General features: G+C 41.6%; 1 protein-coding gene across 2 annotated transcripts in view; it reads right to left on the minus strand.

The window, feature by feature from the left end:
- ADAM23 (ADAM metallopeptidase domain 23) overlaps nucleotides 1–14,725 on the minus strand; it is a 77,277-nt gene that overhangs the window by 19,588 nt on the left and 42,964 nt on the right. For both annotated transcript variants that reach the window (XM_056861632.1, XM_056861633.1), the window contains exons 15-24: nucleotides 14,186–14,285; nucleotides 12,915–12,986; nucleotides 12,101–12,187; nucleotides 10,936–11,016; nucleotides 10,176–10,226; nucleotides 9,454–9,517; nucleotides 8,264–8,369; nucleotides 6,744–6,863; nucleotides 5,838–6,006; nucleotides 4,477–4,588 (exon numbers count right to left, since the gene is read on the minus strand). In XM_056861632.1, coding sequence (XP_056717610.1) covers nucleotides 4,477–4,588; nucleotides 5,838–6,006; nucleotides 6,744–6,863; nucleotides 8,264–8,369; nucleotides 9,454–9,517; nucleotides 10,176–10,226; nucleotides 10,936–11,016; nucleotides 12,101–12,187; nucleotides 12,915–12,986; nucleotides 14,186–14,285 — 962 coding nt within the window. The remainder of the gene's footprint in view (nucleotides 1–4,476; nucleotides 4,589–5,837; nucleotides 6,007–6,743; nucleotides 6,864–8,263; nucleotides 8,370–9,453; nucleotides 9,518–10,175; nucleotides 10,227–10,935; nucleotides 11,017–12,100; nucleotides 12,188–12,914; nucleotides 12,987–14,185; nucleotides 14,286–14,725) is intronic.

A 14,725-nucleotide genomic window follows, 5' to 3' on the forward strand; every position in this document is an offset into this window, starting at 1 on the left:
TCCATGGTGTGGAGAAATGTGATGCCTTTGCAGACTCAGAATATTTTGACCCCAAGATAATGGACCATTAGTCTAGTCCTGGATCAGCATCTTTTACTTGCTCACTTAGGCAGGGTCCAAAGAAGAGAGATGCGTGCACGGGCAATAACCACATACACAGCTAGGTGTCATCCAAACATCACAATAAACCATGGGTTTGCTGCCATGGTTTAATCAAGCCACATCTAGTTGTGACATTTAAATCCAGATGGTCCAAAGAGTTCATTGGTTGGCACCAAAAGGGGATGTCAGACTGGCTGCCGTTTGTACTGACTGGTTTTTGTTATGACATCTGAATTCATAAGCCAGTTTCATAAGCCTTGTAGTTGTCAGTCCATAGAGATGGCAGCCTATGAAGGACACGCCCCCTACCAAGGCAGAGCACAAATAAATAGCAAGTGAATTGGGTTTTACACAAACCAGGATTTGTTACTTCCATCTGGTATACTTGCCAGAGTTAGTTGCAGTTTAAATGAACTGTTTCATAAGGTCCCATGACCAAAGTAAAAAGCTGCCTGTTAACTGCATAGCAGACTGTTCAGCACTGGGAACTGTGACAGTGAAGCTACAATGCAAAACACGAGCTACACAATGGTTCCCTTACATGCACAATACACATACCTCTTCTTTGGATGCTGGTCTTAATCTCCTCTCAGTATCATGCTGCATACTTCTGCCACAATGCTCCATTTCTCCTCAGTATATCCCACCGCATATGTTCTACCTATGCTATACCGTATGGGATGCCCAAAATCTAGGAGTTTCCTAAGTTCACATTATAATCTTCTGCACATCCCTCACCCAAACCCACCAGAGGGTTCCAAAGCACTGCATTACATTCCTTCTGGGACAGTTTTAGAAATACATCTATGAGAATCAGGAGAGCCTATCCTTGGCTTAATCTGTCTTGAGTAATGAAACACTGGTAAAGTCCCTCTTCCAAATAAAGTCCCTCAGGAGTGTCACATTCTAGTGCTACAGACCATCCATTGAGGAAGGTGAAAGGTTCCACATACCATTGGGAAGACTGGGCTCCCTTTATTACTACAATCTGTAAGCGTCTTTAGAGCTCCAAACAACTGAATGAGTGCTTGGGACCAGCCCTCACTTTCCTCTTCTTGAAACTCTGACTAAATATTTTAACAATTTTAATACAGGAAAACCTTGTACAACTATAGTGCTGTTTTGTTACGGTGCTCTTCATTCTGGTTGAGAAGGGATGCCTCTCTTAAGCTGCCATGCTGGAGCGACCCAGGACACCTTCCAAACGAAGGCTTCCTTCTCGGAGGCCTTCTTCACTGGTACCACACCTCCTGCTGCCTTGTTCCTCAGCCACATAGGTCTTTACAGACCTCTGATGTTGGTGGGAAGTGGCCAAGAAGTGGTGTGGCACCACCATCGGCAGCACAGCCACCTCCCATCCACATCAGAGATCTAGGAAAGACCTACACAATTCAGGAACAAGGCCTCAGTAGGAGCTGCAGAGACAACAGAAAAGAAGAAGAGTTGGTTTTTATATGCCGACTTTCTCTACCACTGAAGGAAGAATCAAACCGGCTTACAATCACCTTCCCTTCCCCTCCCCACAAGACACCCTGTGAGGCAGGTAGGGCTGAGAAAGCTCTAAGAGAGCTGTGACTAGCCCAAGGTCACCCAGTTGGCTTCATGTGTAGGAGTGGGGAAACCAACCCGGTTCACCAGATTAGCGTCTGCAGTTCATGTGGAGGGGTGGGGAATCAAACCCGTTTCTCCAGATCAGAGTCCACCGCTCTAAACCACCGCTCTTAACCACTACACCATGCTGGCTCTTCTCAAGGCTGCCGCAGCTCTCTCAATAAGGCTTGATGCGGCAAGTATCGGTCAGCCCTACTATTCCTGTTCCTCAGCTGCACACGTCTTTCAAAAACCTCTGAATGTGGGCGGGAGGTGGCCAGGAAGTGGTGTGGTGCGGCTGCAGGCAGGTGAGCCATCTGATGCCCACATCGTAGGTTCCTAAAAGACCTGTGGGGCTGAGGAACAGGAGCAGCAGAAGCCTTGATGTAGAAGGAGACATGGAGATACTTCTTGGATGACTCCAGCATAGGAGCCTAACAGAAGCAGTCGGCCAGCGCCTCCTCTGGTCAGCCCTCATATGTTACTTGTACGTAAGAAAGGAAGATGCTGCGAACACATCTCCGTTAGAACTGTGCTATAATTACCTCCTTCAATGTTGCTTCATACAGCTATATAGAAGGTATTACTGTACAATTATTTTAATGATTTGTATTACCATTTTCCTCCTTGACTCCATTAGTTTGATGGTACAGAGTGGGACTCCATGCATGCAGTACACCCACCATAATTAAATTCACTTTCATATCAGCTCAGCTCGTATATAATTGCATAATATTCACAAAAACGCTAAAGGTAACCGAATAATAAAAGGAGCTTATGAAATTTTGGGCTATGGCAGAAGCAAGGCATCACGTTCTGAGGGTTGAAGGTGAGAGATGTACACAGAGGGATGCATTAACCACTACCAAATTTTTTTAAATATTCACATTTCTAAATGGATTTATTCCGCGAAAGAAAGCTATTGCTATGTGAATTTTCGCTTATACATTTTAGGGCCAAACTACATGTTATGTTTTGGGGCAAGTTGGCTTGGGGTTCCCCAGATTCAGCTCATTTTCTGTGCAGTCACACAGCAGCTGCCAAGAAAGGTACAATTTTTGAAATCCCCAGGAGCCCAGTTCTGCTCGAAATTCTGACAGGGGGGAAGGAGAGGTGGGGAAGGTGTGAGCCCCTCCTCCCTCCATGCTGCAGTTCCGAGCAGAATTGGGATCCTGCGGATTTTAAAAACCATGCCTTTCCCAGCAGACACTGTGTGACTGCAGGGAAAGCAAGATGGGTCCAAGGAAACCCAATCCAACTTGCTAAACAAAGTAACAGGTCCTTTGGCCCTCAAGGGTCACTTGCTTGAATGCCCGAAGTGTTTGTTCAGGCAAAGTAAAGTTTTCCACCCACGGAGTACAACCTCCTCACCTTCCCTCTCCTGCTATACGTGAATTTCATGTCCCATGAAATGTCACCCCAGAAACAGGGGAGGGGGTAAGCGAGAAAGTCATGCTCCAAGGACAGAAATTCTGCCGCCTGCAGAAACACTGGCGGAGCCAAATCACCACAGCGAGATGCTCGTGGTTTCCACAAGAAGACCAACCAGCTTGTGTAGGTTCCCTGATGATGTTGCAGCTGCCAATACAGCATGGTGTCTACATGGCAGGTTCCCCGGTAGTTTCCTGCCCCAGTCCCTCAGCAGTGACTATCCCCCCCGCATACCACCAGGGCTTTGTCAGGGTTTTTTTTCTGAAAAGCTGGCAACTGAATATCAGTATAGGGCTGTAACAATATACAGATTATCATATCAGGTTCTTTGAATTTCCAGCTTTCATAAAAAAACCTTTCATTATGGAGATATAAGAGGAAAGGAGGATCTTTAACGAAAGGGGCTAAAGACTTACTTTTTTTTAAAAAAGCTAGGAATTCAGAGAACCTAAGACAGAGATTGTTACATCATTACGACATTCAACTGCCTATTTTTAAAAGCCCCTGGGTGAAGAAACGGCTGCCGCGGGGATAATGGATGCCACGTGGGCCGTACTAGAGTAATCCAAACTGTCCCACCCACACTGCAGCCATCCAGGCTTTGCTGCAATTGCCCCCAAAATTTCACAGCAAAAACAGATTTGGGAAAGATAGGAAAAAAGACAGGAAACCTTTGGCAGGTGAACGAATGCACCACGAGGCTGCGTGGAAAGAGGGAAAACCCCACTTTCCAAAAGCATCAGTTCTGGGGCAAATAACCGGCCTCTGTGTGTTTTTTAAAATATATTTAAGCCCATTAAAACTGCAACACTTACATTTAAAAAAATTCTACCAAACATGCAATTTTTAAAAGAATTCAGAAGTATGTTTTGAGTTTTCGTCACAAATGAAAGCAATTAAACTGAAGACAAGAGGCATGAATTTTTCAAGAAGTTCTACATTGAAATGAATGAGAGCTGCTCTGGAGAACAGCTAGACAAAACAGCCAGGGTCTCAAATTCTTCTGGGATGTTAAAGTAAACCTAAAGCCACGATTTCTTATTTGAACTTATTAGAAATCCAAATGGAAAACCAGCAACTTTATTAGGAGTTAACTAGCCATACTGTGGTATGATTATCAACGGATGTTAGTTGCACTAAAACACATTTTCTAGGGTTTTTTTATTAAAACAAACCAACTTAAGACAGAAAAAGCTTTTTATGCTGATGATTTTTTCAGAAGGATCTCTGGAGCAATATTTACAACTGTCCAGAAACACAAACACATAGAGTGTATAATCTTCTTGTTTCACATCCTCCTGTCCAATACCATATACTATACAAATATATTTTAAAAACTGAAATCACACAAACCCTTTGGTACATTTGGTGCTTCTGGGTCTTCTTTTCTTCTAGTATCAGGCATGCTACAATCCATACCTGCCCAGGTATTATTACAAATGCATGTAGCTTCATTACTGCATACCTAAAAGAAGTTGTTAGCGTGTGTTAATTTTTTTTAAAGTATATTCAGTTTACAGGTGACAATTACTAAATGGAATAAGGACTGCTATTTACACAACACATTTATATTTTGAAACCAACAACTGGATGCTCTCCAATGTGTGAATATATGTCTTTGCACCCAGACGAGCACCTGCTGTACACTTGCATTCCTTCAAGCATATGACGGGATCTGGACAGCATTCAAAACAGAAGTGCTTTGCATAGAGGGAGCACTCTGGAGCACTCACGCTGATATGTAAATTACTGGACTGGGGCATGCTACAGCCAGCATGAGAAAGTGCTGGGATTTCATCTTGATACACAGGCGCTGTTCCGAGAAGCTGCTTCTATGGATAAATGTTGATTCGTTCATTTCCCCCCAAAATTGAGTTAAATCTCTGTCAGAAGAAAGCACGCTTTTAAAAATGCGCGCACACAGCTTCACCAGCATTTTTTGCAATGCCTGCACACTGACTAGGGAGCCACTGCATATTTATACATGTCAAAAAGGTATTTCTTCCACCAAGGACAGTAACGGTTTCCATCATAGCTGGCCTCCCTTCTTCCCCTCCCTTTTACCAACTATTCCCCATCCCTTCCCTGATTGAGAGTACCTTATTGTTCTTCTCTTCCCTTATTCTTTCCCCTCTTTAATTGGTTCCCTGCTACTGTTATGGTTTAAGGGCGCTGTTGGGATTTTAAGCGATACTGAGGATTTTTACTTGTAATTTGATGTGATTTTAATTGTTATTGGAATCTGTTGTGAGCCGCCCTGAGCCTCACTTGGTCTGGAAAGGGCAGCATAGAAGTCAAAATCATAAATAAAAATAAATACATTAAAAAAAAACGTGATGAAACTTTGTACCCTCCCCCCTGTTCATCAGGAAGAGTAGTTTAAAAGTAACCTTGAAGTAAGAGTTTCACCTTTCCTACTGGTGAAAAAGGAGAAGAGAATTCCTTTTGACTACCAAAAAGTCTATGCTGGAGATTGTGGAACCTGCATTGACAAACATCATGTGGAATGAGGGCTGTGACAGGAACGGGAATTAGGTGAGATTGAGTGAAAAAGATGATGAGAGTTAACCCAGCAGGTTCACAGAAAATGACAAAAAACAGGAAAAACATTGTGCTCCGTGGGCAGAAGTCCTTGTGCCTGAAGAATGGTACACTGGATCCAGCCCATTTGCTCTTTCAACTAGAAATACAAGAATATATTAGCTGGGACTTACCCCATGTCCTGAACAAACTTTTCCATTAACACCAATAGGGCAACTGCTTATATTCAAGGACTGAATGGACAGGCACCTTCTGTCCATACACATCATATAAGGACCACATGGAGCTCCATCTTCCACATACCCTAAGTCTGTATCGTCATCTAAAAGTACATGAGAACCACTGCAAGAAGAAATGTCAAAACTTCTGTTACCATAATTGAAATGCCACAAAAAGTATGTAGCTGCCCCTCAACATTTATGATCTCAATCCACTTTGAGAGACAGGCACTAAAATTATACATAAATTATCCCTGCTATTGTATTAGTACACACGTTTGCTGCTTGGGATAATTATTTATATTTTAAAGTACAAATGCATTATGTTATACTGAACAAGATTAAAGAATTCTGGCGATTCTAAAGTCAATGGCAAAACCACAAGGATTACTGAACTAATCAGCAGGGGACCTGCAAGGACTTGCTGGGGGGAGGGGTCTCACTTTCCCCCTCCCCCACTATTTTCTCTTTCTCTTCCCTGAAAGCCCCTGTAGCACCTTCCCTTTTCCTACTTCTACCTCTTTCCTTCCCAGTATGAAAACAATCATGGTCCCTCTGGCTTTACTTTTGGGGTGTGCAAAAAAAGTCTCCGGATTTAAGTATCCACTGATTTGGCCATGTTGAGAATTAGACATATTGATGGTGATGATGAGAGTTACAAAAGGGAATCCAAAACCATAATATCTTGCTTGGTGATTACACCTTTTGTCCTGCCTACATGTGTGACATCTGCCAATTTTATCAAGCCTACCTCTCATTTTAGTTCTTAAAAAGTTGCTTTCTAAAACGTATCTTAATTCTTTGCAAAAGAATGCAAGACAACAGTCTTTAATACACAGTACAAAGGTTACTACTACACACCTGCAGTTTACTACTACACCTTGATGGAAAAAAGAAGTTGGTGTAATTTCTCCCTGAAGGTGACCGATTCGTGGCGTTCCATCGAGATTTGCACAAAGCAATAATCCACAGAATACATCACTGCAAAATAAAAGCCAAGAAATGGTCAAGTAGCAAATGTCGAGGTAAAAGATTACAATGATGAAAAATGCCTTCACAATAAAAAAAACCTGCCTACATTGTGATCAGCGGCTGAAGTTAAAGTGATTTTAATGAAAAGGGTTAATGCACAGAATAGTAACTTTTGTCAAAAAAAATAGTAATACTATACAAGGAGTTGGATCAAGTGAACCATCAGCGTAACGTGTTGGCTGATGTTGATTTTGACCCCATTCCCCTCTCTGTAGCAGACCCCTCTAACTACAGAAAAGGAGATTCCCAGGGTTGAAGGACCTACACAGACTTAACAACCATGCAGGTCAGGAAGGCATTAGTGAAGATGCAAATTGTGGAACAGAAAGGAAGGTGACGACCCTTCTCCCACCTAATTACAGCCCCCCCCCCTAAATAAGTGACTGCTCATTTATGGGGGTTCTGTGACCCAGGAATCAAACCTCCTGAGACAGAAGGTACTACTAGGGGAAGGAGAGTGCAGCAAACATCTGCACATTTGCTGATGACACCATTGGCTCCAACCAATTCTAGAGCATCATATATTCAGATCCCTAAGCTTAAATGAAGACTTTTCAGGGCCTGTATTTTACATAGCAGCACAGTACAGAAGTCAAAGTACTGCAGACTAACAAAGCATTTCCTGACTGTGGGAAGAACTACAACAAAACAGTATAGACTATATACCAGATAGAGATTTAATTCAAGCATGTGCTGAGGGCAGCAGACGATAGAAGTTAACTGCCCTGGGTCGGGGGAGAAAGAGTTATAAACGGAATAAAATAAAAATAAGTTATGGGCCATGCACTGCAGTTCTCAAAACAAGCAGAAACTTCAAGTAATTTAACATCTCATCTAATACAGTGCGATATATCCTAAACTGGAGACTGAAATGCAGAGCATGTAGGATAGGAAGTTAATATAGGACTCTTTTGCAGTAAAATACACAGTGCTCTACTGTCAGGCAAACCATTCCACAGTCTTTAGAGGAGAAGGAAAGTCAGACAGAAACACCCTCAGCCTACCTCTACCATTCCTAGGATTCTGATAATAATGCTATGAAAGGGAGAGCCACAACAGCAAGGGCAGGAAGTCCCAGGGATCAGTAGAAGGAAGTGACATAACATCTGCTCTGATCTCTGAGTTGGTTGAGCGACTGTATTTTTGTCCAATCTCTGAGCTGACATAGAAACTGGGCGAGTTTTACAATCTGCAAAATGTTTTTTGTAACCTAGAAGGCTGAAAGTGCAAATCTATGCAGATTTATTTCAGTGGGCATAGAGTTGGGTACCACTGCGTAGGACTGCGCTGAAGAGTGCCAACAATTCCTAACCATGACATACACAACAATTCTACAAAGGTAAACTTACTGTTTGTTGCACGGAATCCACTTATCTCCATCCTTTCCACAGTTTCCTTTTACTGTACCTTCTGTGTTAAGCTTCTCATAACAATGTTTATGAGACCCTGAAGCCTCTAGTGAAGTAAATGAGAATGTTAATTTCTACTAACAGAATCAGCCAAGCAAAGTCTTCTCTTATTAGAATGTTTTCAAAATAATATGAATTGTTGTTATTCAAGAGTGCTAATTCTCAGACTAAAACTTTTAAAGTTAACATCCTTTGCATGTTCATTAGGAATCTGGAACTGGCTCTGGTTTGCTCCTGTGTGTATACATGCTGGGTAAACGCTTTTTTTTTTAACCACAAAGATGGTACTTAGGAATTTTATTCCAAGATATAAGCAGGAAGGGGCAGAAAAGAACAGTGGGAGATCCTGACTTGTTAAAATCAGATTGTGCTTGAGTCATGGTATGCAATCCTATTTCTGCAAATCCACTCCAGCAAGTCAATTCTGTTCCAACTCATATCCCAAGCATACATTTAAAATGGTGTATGTTGAACCCTTCCCCCAATTTACTTGAATGACCATTTTTTGAGCTTATTTCTATTTGCCATGCCTTACAATATCTGTTGCTCAGAAGGTAAGAGTCCTGTGTGGAAATATATATGAACACATATCCAATTACAAAAAAGTAAAAGATGAATACCAAAAAATGTTCTATTGTGTGTGAAGTGCCATCAAGTCGCAGGTGACTTATGGCAACCCTGCAGGGTTTTCAAAGCAGGAGGCGTTCAGAGGTGGTTTGCCATTGCCTGCCTCTGAATAGGCTGAGAGAGTTCTGAGAGAACTGTGACTAGCCCAAGGTCACCCAGCAGGCTTCATTTGGAGGAGTGGGGAATCGAACCCACTTCTCCACATTAGAGTCTGCCACTCTTAACCACTACACCACAGTGGCTCTATTTCTATTACTGACCTTAAATACATTTGTATGATTCCAAGAAAGACCTGTCACAGGCTGTATCCACCATGTTTCCAAGGCTAAATGCCAAATAAAGCTAAAAACATACTCACATATAGGTATTTTTTCGTTTTCCTTAAATATAGGTATTTTTCCTGCACAGTGCAATTTCAACTGAAAACCTTAGTGACTGCAAAGCTAGCAACACAAAGTGAGAAAGAAATGCATAGGAATAAAGAATACTTAAATCCAACATACTTGGTCCCCAAATGTATTTGCATTGATTATCTCTTGATTTGCACTCTCCACTGTAGCAACGTCCCTAAATTTAAAAAACAAAACAGTAAATACAATTATACATTTTGCTTTTTCCTTAAAAGCCAGAGGTTAAAATAAGAGTTAACCTTAACAAAGTAGAAAGATTTTTTTCCTTACAAAGGTTTGTTCCTTAGAGGGGATGGGATTATTTTGCATTGTCTCCTCCAAGATAGAAAGCTCAAATGAGCTTTCCTTGAGAAAGCGCAAACTAAAAGCTTATTGTCGAAGGCTTTCACGGTCAGAGTTCATCAGTTCTTGTAGGTTATCCGGGCTGTGTGACCGTGGTCTTGGTATTTTCTTTCCTGACGTTTCACCAGCAGCTGTGGCAGGCATCTTCAGAGGAGTAACACTGAAGGACAGTGTTACTCCTCTGAAGATGCCTGCCACAGCTGATGGAGAAAAGTCGGAAAGAAAATACCAAGACCACGGTCACACAGCCCGGATAACCTACAAGAACTGATAAAAGCTTATTGGCTGCTATACACTGGGGGAGACAAGTTTGCCTGTGCAAATTCCCCAGACTGCGTGTGCACTTCTAGATTATGAAGAAGAATTTGAAGGAACAGGCATGTTGTGCAACTGTGTCCAGTGAATATTGTCACTAGATAACACTACAACACCAGCTCGATATTAAGCAAGAAATGCTTTAAAGACTTTTATACCTGATTTGAATCACAAGCAAATCCATCTTGCTTATGAAGATTTGGAGGGCACTGAAAGAAAAAAAATAGTTTATTTGCAAAGTTTTGAATTATGGGCCAATACCCAGCATCTTGAGTATACTTGGCACAGAGAGACAAAAGAGGATAACACAAAGAGAGTAAGGCAGCAGAAATGCTATGTATGCCCTACGATATTTAGTTGATTAACAGGTTAGACAAGAGGAGATACTGCAAGAACTTGTCGGGGAAGAAAATCCCACTCCCTCCCCCCCAGTTGCTGTTGCCTTCTCCTCCCTGCTCTGGGTCACTATCCCCCAACCCCTCCAAGTCCAATCAGTTTCACCCTTTTCCTTGATCTCCATCTCGGTCTTTCGCTGCCTGACTTGCTGTCACTGAGGCCTCTGCTATGGTCCTCACATTAAATCTCCAAACATAGTTAAACTCCAGGGTTTCCCCCCAACATTTGTGTAGCTGCTAACTCAATATCCATGGACAAAGGGAAAAGGCACTAGATATAAGACAAGGGAGACCACAATGTTTTAATTCACTAGAAGAGCAAAACAATATAAATATGAGCTGCGCTTGGTAGCTCTTGTATATCAAGCAGCAAAGTAGATTTTAGGCATTACGGTACTGGAAAAAGCACTTTAATCTTTCCCCCTTCTTATCCAAGCCGTCTTTTAAATTCTGAGTTACAGCAGATAAGGAAAGGCCTGTACTGTTCTACAAAATCTGGAATACATTAAAAGAATTTAATTACCTGGCCAGAGTCTCCAGTGCAGATCTCTGCAATATCACACTCATTCACAGCGTAGCGACATTCAATGCCTCGTGCAAAAAACTACAGGCCAAAGATTTAGTTAGGAAACATGATGACGGGCCCATAAATAGAGTTCAAGCATTTTAGGCTGCTCTTTAAAAAAAGTACTTCTCAGGACAAAGGGCTCCCCCCCACACACCAAGTTTTAACGTTCGAGCTTTATACACTCCATATTAAAAGTTAGTACCAAATAATGTATACTGCATTGGGACCATATATTTAATAAAATACAGATTTAAGAAACACAGTTTAAAGATCTGTCTGTCTACTTATTCTGTATCACTAAAAGAAATGTTTCTCTCCAATTCCTAGTCCAACAATATATTATAATGGGGTGCAAAGTTTCCATTAGTGGAAATGGTCGGCAGGAAACTTGACCACAAAGAGACTCTTTTTAAAAAAGGACAAAAGTTATAGATAGTGGGTTGGATCCTGCCTAATGTTTCTAATGATGGAAGGGAGAGCAATTTTCATACCAACTTCCTATTCATATAATTCCTGGGCCTTATTCAAGGGACAATTGGGCATGTGTGGGAAGGCAACCAATTGCTTGGCTGTGGCAATTTTCAGTGGGATCCAAACCAGTAAATTCCATTATTTGAGCAAATCTGCAAACATAGAGTAAGGCAAAACAGGAGGGAACACTTTTACAAAATCTGCATGGTGAGAATTAGGGGTCTTGCAGACTAAGAAATTATGCAAACTGAAATCTTTAAAATCCATTTTTGGAGAGAGATCATGCCTGTTTTAGTGTACAAAACCACTTCTTAAAGTGTACAATAGTCTAATTTTATCATTATACATTTTTACTTTATTGGAGAAAATCACAGAGGACAAAAGTACACATTGCATGCAACGGCATACTACTTTCCCTTGAATTTTTAACACTGAAAAGTGACTTCAGAAGTTGCTTATCTTAACTTCTTTCCTTCTTGCCACTTGCCTGCTCAGAATCAAACCCCCTTACCCCAACTCATTCTCACCCAAGGAGGAAAAAATGTGGGAACAGATATTCTCCCATTGATTATGTTATTGTAAGATATTCCCCACCACCACAGAAAAAGAAGCTTGGTAGTAGAAAGATTAACAACTAGAAAAAACTCACAAGGCAGGTTTCATTACAACATGGGCCATCACTGCAATGAGCTCCATTAGAAAGTGAGCATTTCTTACAGCAGTTTTCATGGCAATCCTGAAGAAAACACATAACGTATGAATATCCAGAATCAAAATAAAGTGGCACAATCATATAAAAAGATTAATGGATGGTACTGCAAAACACACCAGTGCATGAAACCTTACATGCTGAATATTTTAGAAGAAGCAAGAAAGACTTTATTTAGGGAGGAAGATCCCAAGTGCTTGAAATACTAGTCTCTAAGAATATATTAAGTAGGGGAATCTATGACTCTGACAAATCTCTCTTCTTATATCAGCATTCCCTAGTTTCTAAACAAAAGCCTGGGTGTCAAATTTCTTATTTTGTGGTTAAAACAACGGTTTGGGGACCTAGCCAAAATGTCTCCCAATTCTCCTTTAGGGAAGGTTCATCCATTTTCATAGTTAAAGTTTATTAAATACAGTCATTGACCAGCATAACAATAAAAAACAAGAATCCATTTTCATATACGACTTCCCTTGTGCTAAAGTAAAGTCTAAGCTGGAAAACTAAACTTTTCTTCTTTATTATATTATTTCTGATGGAAATTGTTTTCCAAGGTTTTCATTGAAGGAGGTTTATAATAAGCCCTCTGAATCTATTACTTAGCTACTGTAGTTCCACTACACAGCACGAGCCTTATGAGTAACAAAACACCTTAACAAAATTATTCTTGAAGCACTCCTTCTAAGAGACAGCTTAGTATATGAATGGGAAGCAATAGTTGGTTTTGTGTGTGTAAAAAACCCCCGGAACTTACCATTTGGTATCCACAGTCACAGTCCTCTCCCGGTTCCACATACCCATTTCCACACTCAGTGGTATCAAACAACTGAAAAAGGCAAATGCACAAAGGATCATTTAAAAATCCATATGGATGTTTCTATTTCTTCTAAAATTGCAGCTGAATGATCATACACACAACCCACAGACGTCCGCAACTGTGCAAGGAACACACAATAAAATGAACGTCATCTAGACACAAGATCATCTTTTGAACTATGGCAACGGCCAAGATGGTAGAATGAAAGGCAAAGAAAAAGACTATTTCTCTACCTTTATAGCCCTCCTGCAGAACTCTCTCAAATGGCAAGGAACCTACTTAAGTCAATGGAACAGTAGCCATACCCTCTGTGACACAATGGCAAAGCATTTTGCAGATAAAATGGCTCACATTCACTCCAGCCTCAGTGCCACTACTGAATCAATGCTGATAAACAGGATGAGTTGCTGGCACCGCTCAAGCCCTTTCCTAGAACAGAGAAGGAATGTGCTGGTACAGCTGAACTAGGACTTTTGGAACAGAGTATTTAATTATTTACTCCATTTACACCATTCTCCCCAATGAGGACTTAATGTGCCTTGAGCCATTCTCCTCTCCTCCATTTTATCCTCACAATGACCCTGTGAAGTAGATTAGGCTGAGAGAGTGACATCCCCCAAGGTCACCCAGCAAACTTCCTCGGCAGAGTGGACATTTGAACACTGGGAAAGAAGGGCACAAAGAGATAGGGAGAAGAGTTACTCAGTTCTCCACCCATCCTTCCGGGCCAACTGGATGCCACAGGAGCCGGCAAGCCAAACACCATGACCCGGGAAGCAGCTGGAGCGTCAGATCAGGGCTGGAGAGGGAAAGAGGCACCCGTCCCCTCTGCCAGCCTGCCTGGCTGGCCAGACGCCGCATAATCCACGGAGCCAGGCCCCACAACCCAGGACGCAGCCGGTGTGGCAGGGAAGGACCGGCCAGGGAAAGAGGGACACGACGATGCCGCCAAACAGCTGAGCAGCAGGACAGCAAGAGTGGGGCATGTGAGGGCTGCGGGGCCAGGCTTCCACCCTAACAAGGATATGAAGGAGGAGCCAGCCTTATAACTGCTACCTTCAAGAAGCTGGGAAGGAAAGGGTTAAACAGCATCTCCTCTTGACCGGTTTGCCACTCAATCTGGAACCATATACAGCTGCTTTCCCTCATAAGGACGCCCTCAGGATAAAGAGTCACAGAACCACACTTAATATATAGTTCTGCCCTACCTTTGTTGGCCTGTTGAAAAGACAGGAACCTCCCCCTCGAAGTAAAAAATCCTTGTATTCTGCAATGCTGCACTTTGAGAATTTTCTGGGGTGGTAGACCCTAAAAACAACAAAGATTAAGAAATGTGCTTCATGGTAAGGCACTGAAGAATGTAACAATCCACTAATTTTGCACACATCATCAAAACACTGCTTTGGTTTTACACTAATCAAGCTTGAGCTCTATATGTATAATCACCCTGAACTGGCATCACTTAATACACAAAATTATACACAAAACTTTCCTCATCATTTATTTAATAGATGCAACTTTAAACTTTCATTCTGAAGTGATAAACCACATAAATAAAGCAATCTGCCATCTTTGATTTCCGCCTGTTGATTAATTGACTAGATTCTGACTGAATGATTTTTCCATTTGTAGAACAGATCTCTAGCATCTTTGCAAGCAATTTTCCAAAACAAAAGCCGAATCTGACCTCTACTAAAATATATATACAAACAGATATGCATTGCACTGTAAACTGTGTGAAATATTTT

The sequence above is a fragment of the Euleptes europaea genome, chromosome 15, assembly GCF_029931775.1.
Source record: "Euleptes europaea isolate rEulEur1 chromosome 15, rEulEur1.hap1, whole genome shotgun sequence".
Lineage (NCBI taxonomy): Eukaryota > Metazoa > Chordata > Lepidosauria > Squamata > Sphaerodactylidae > Euleptes > Euleptes europaea.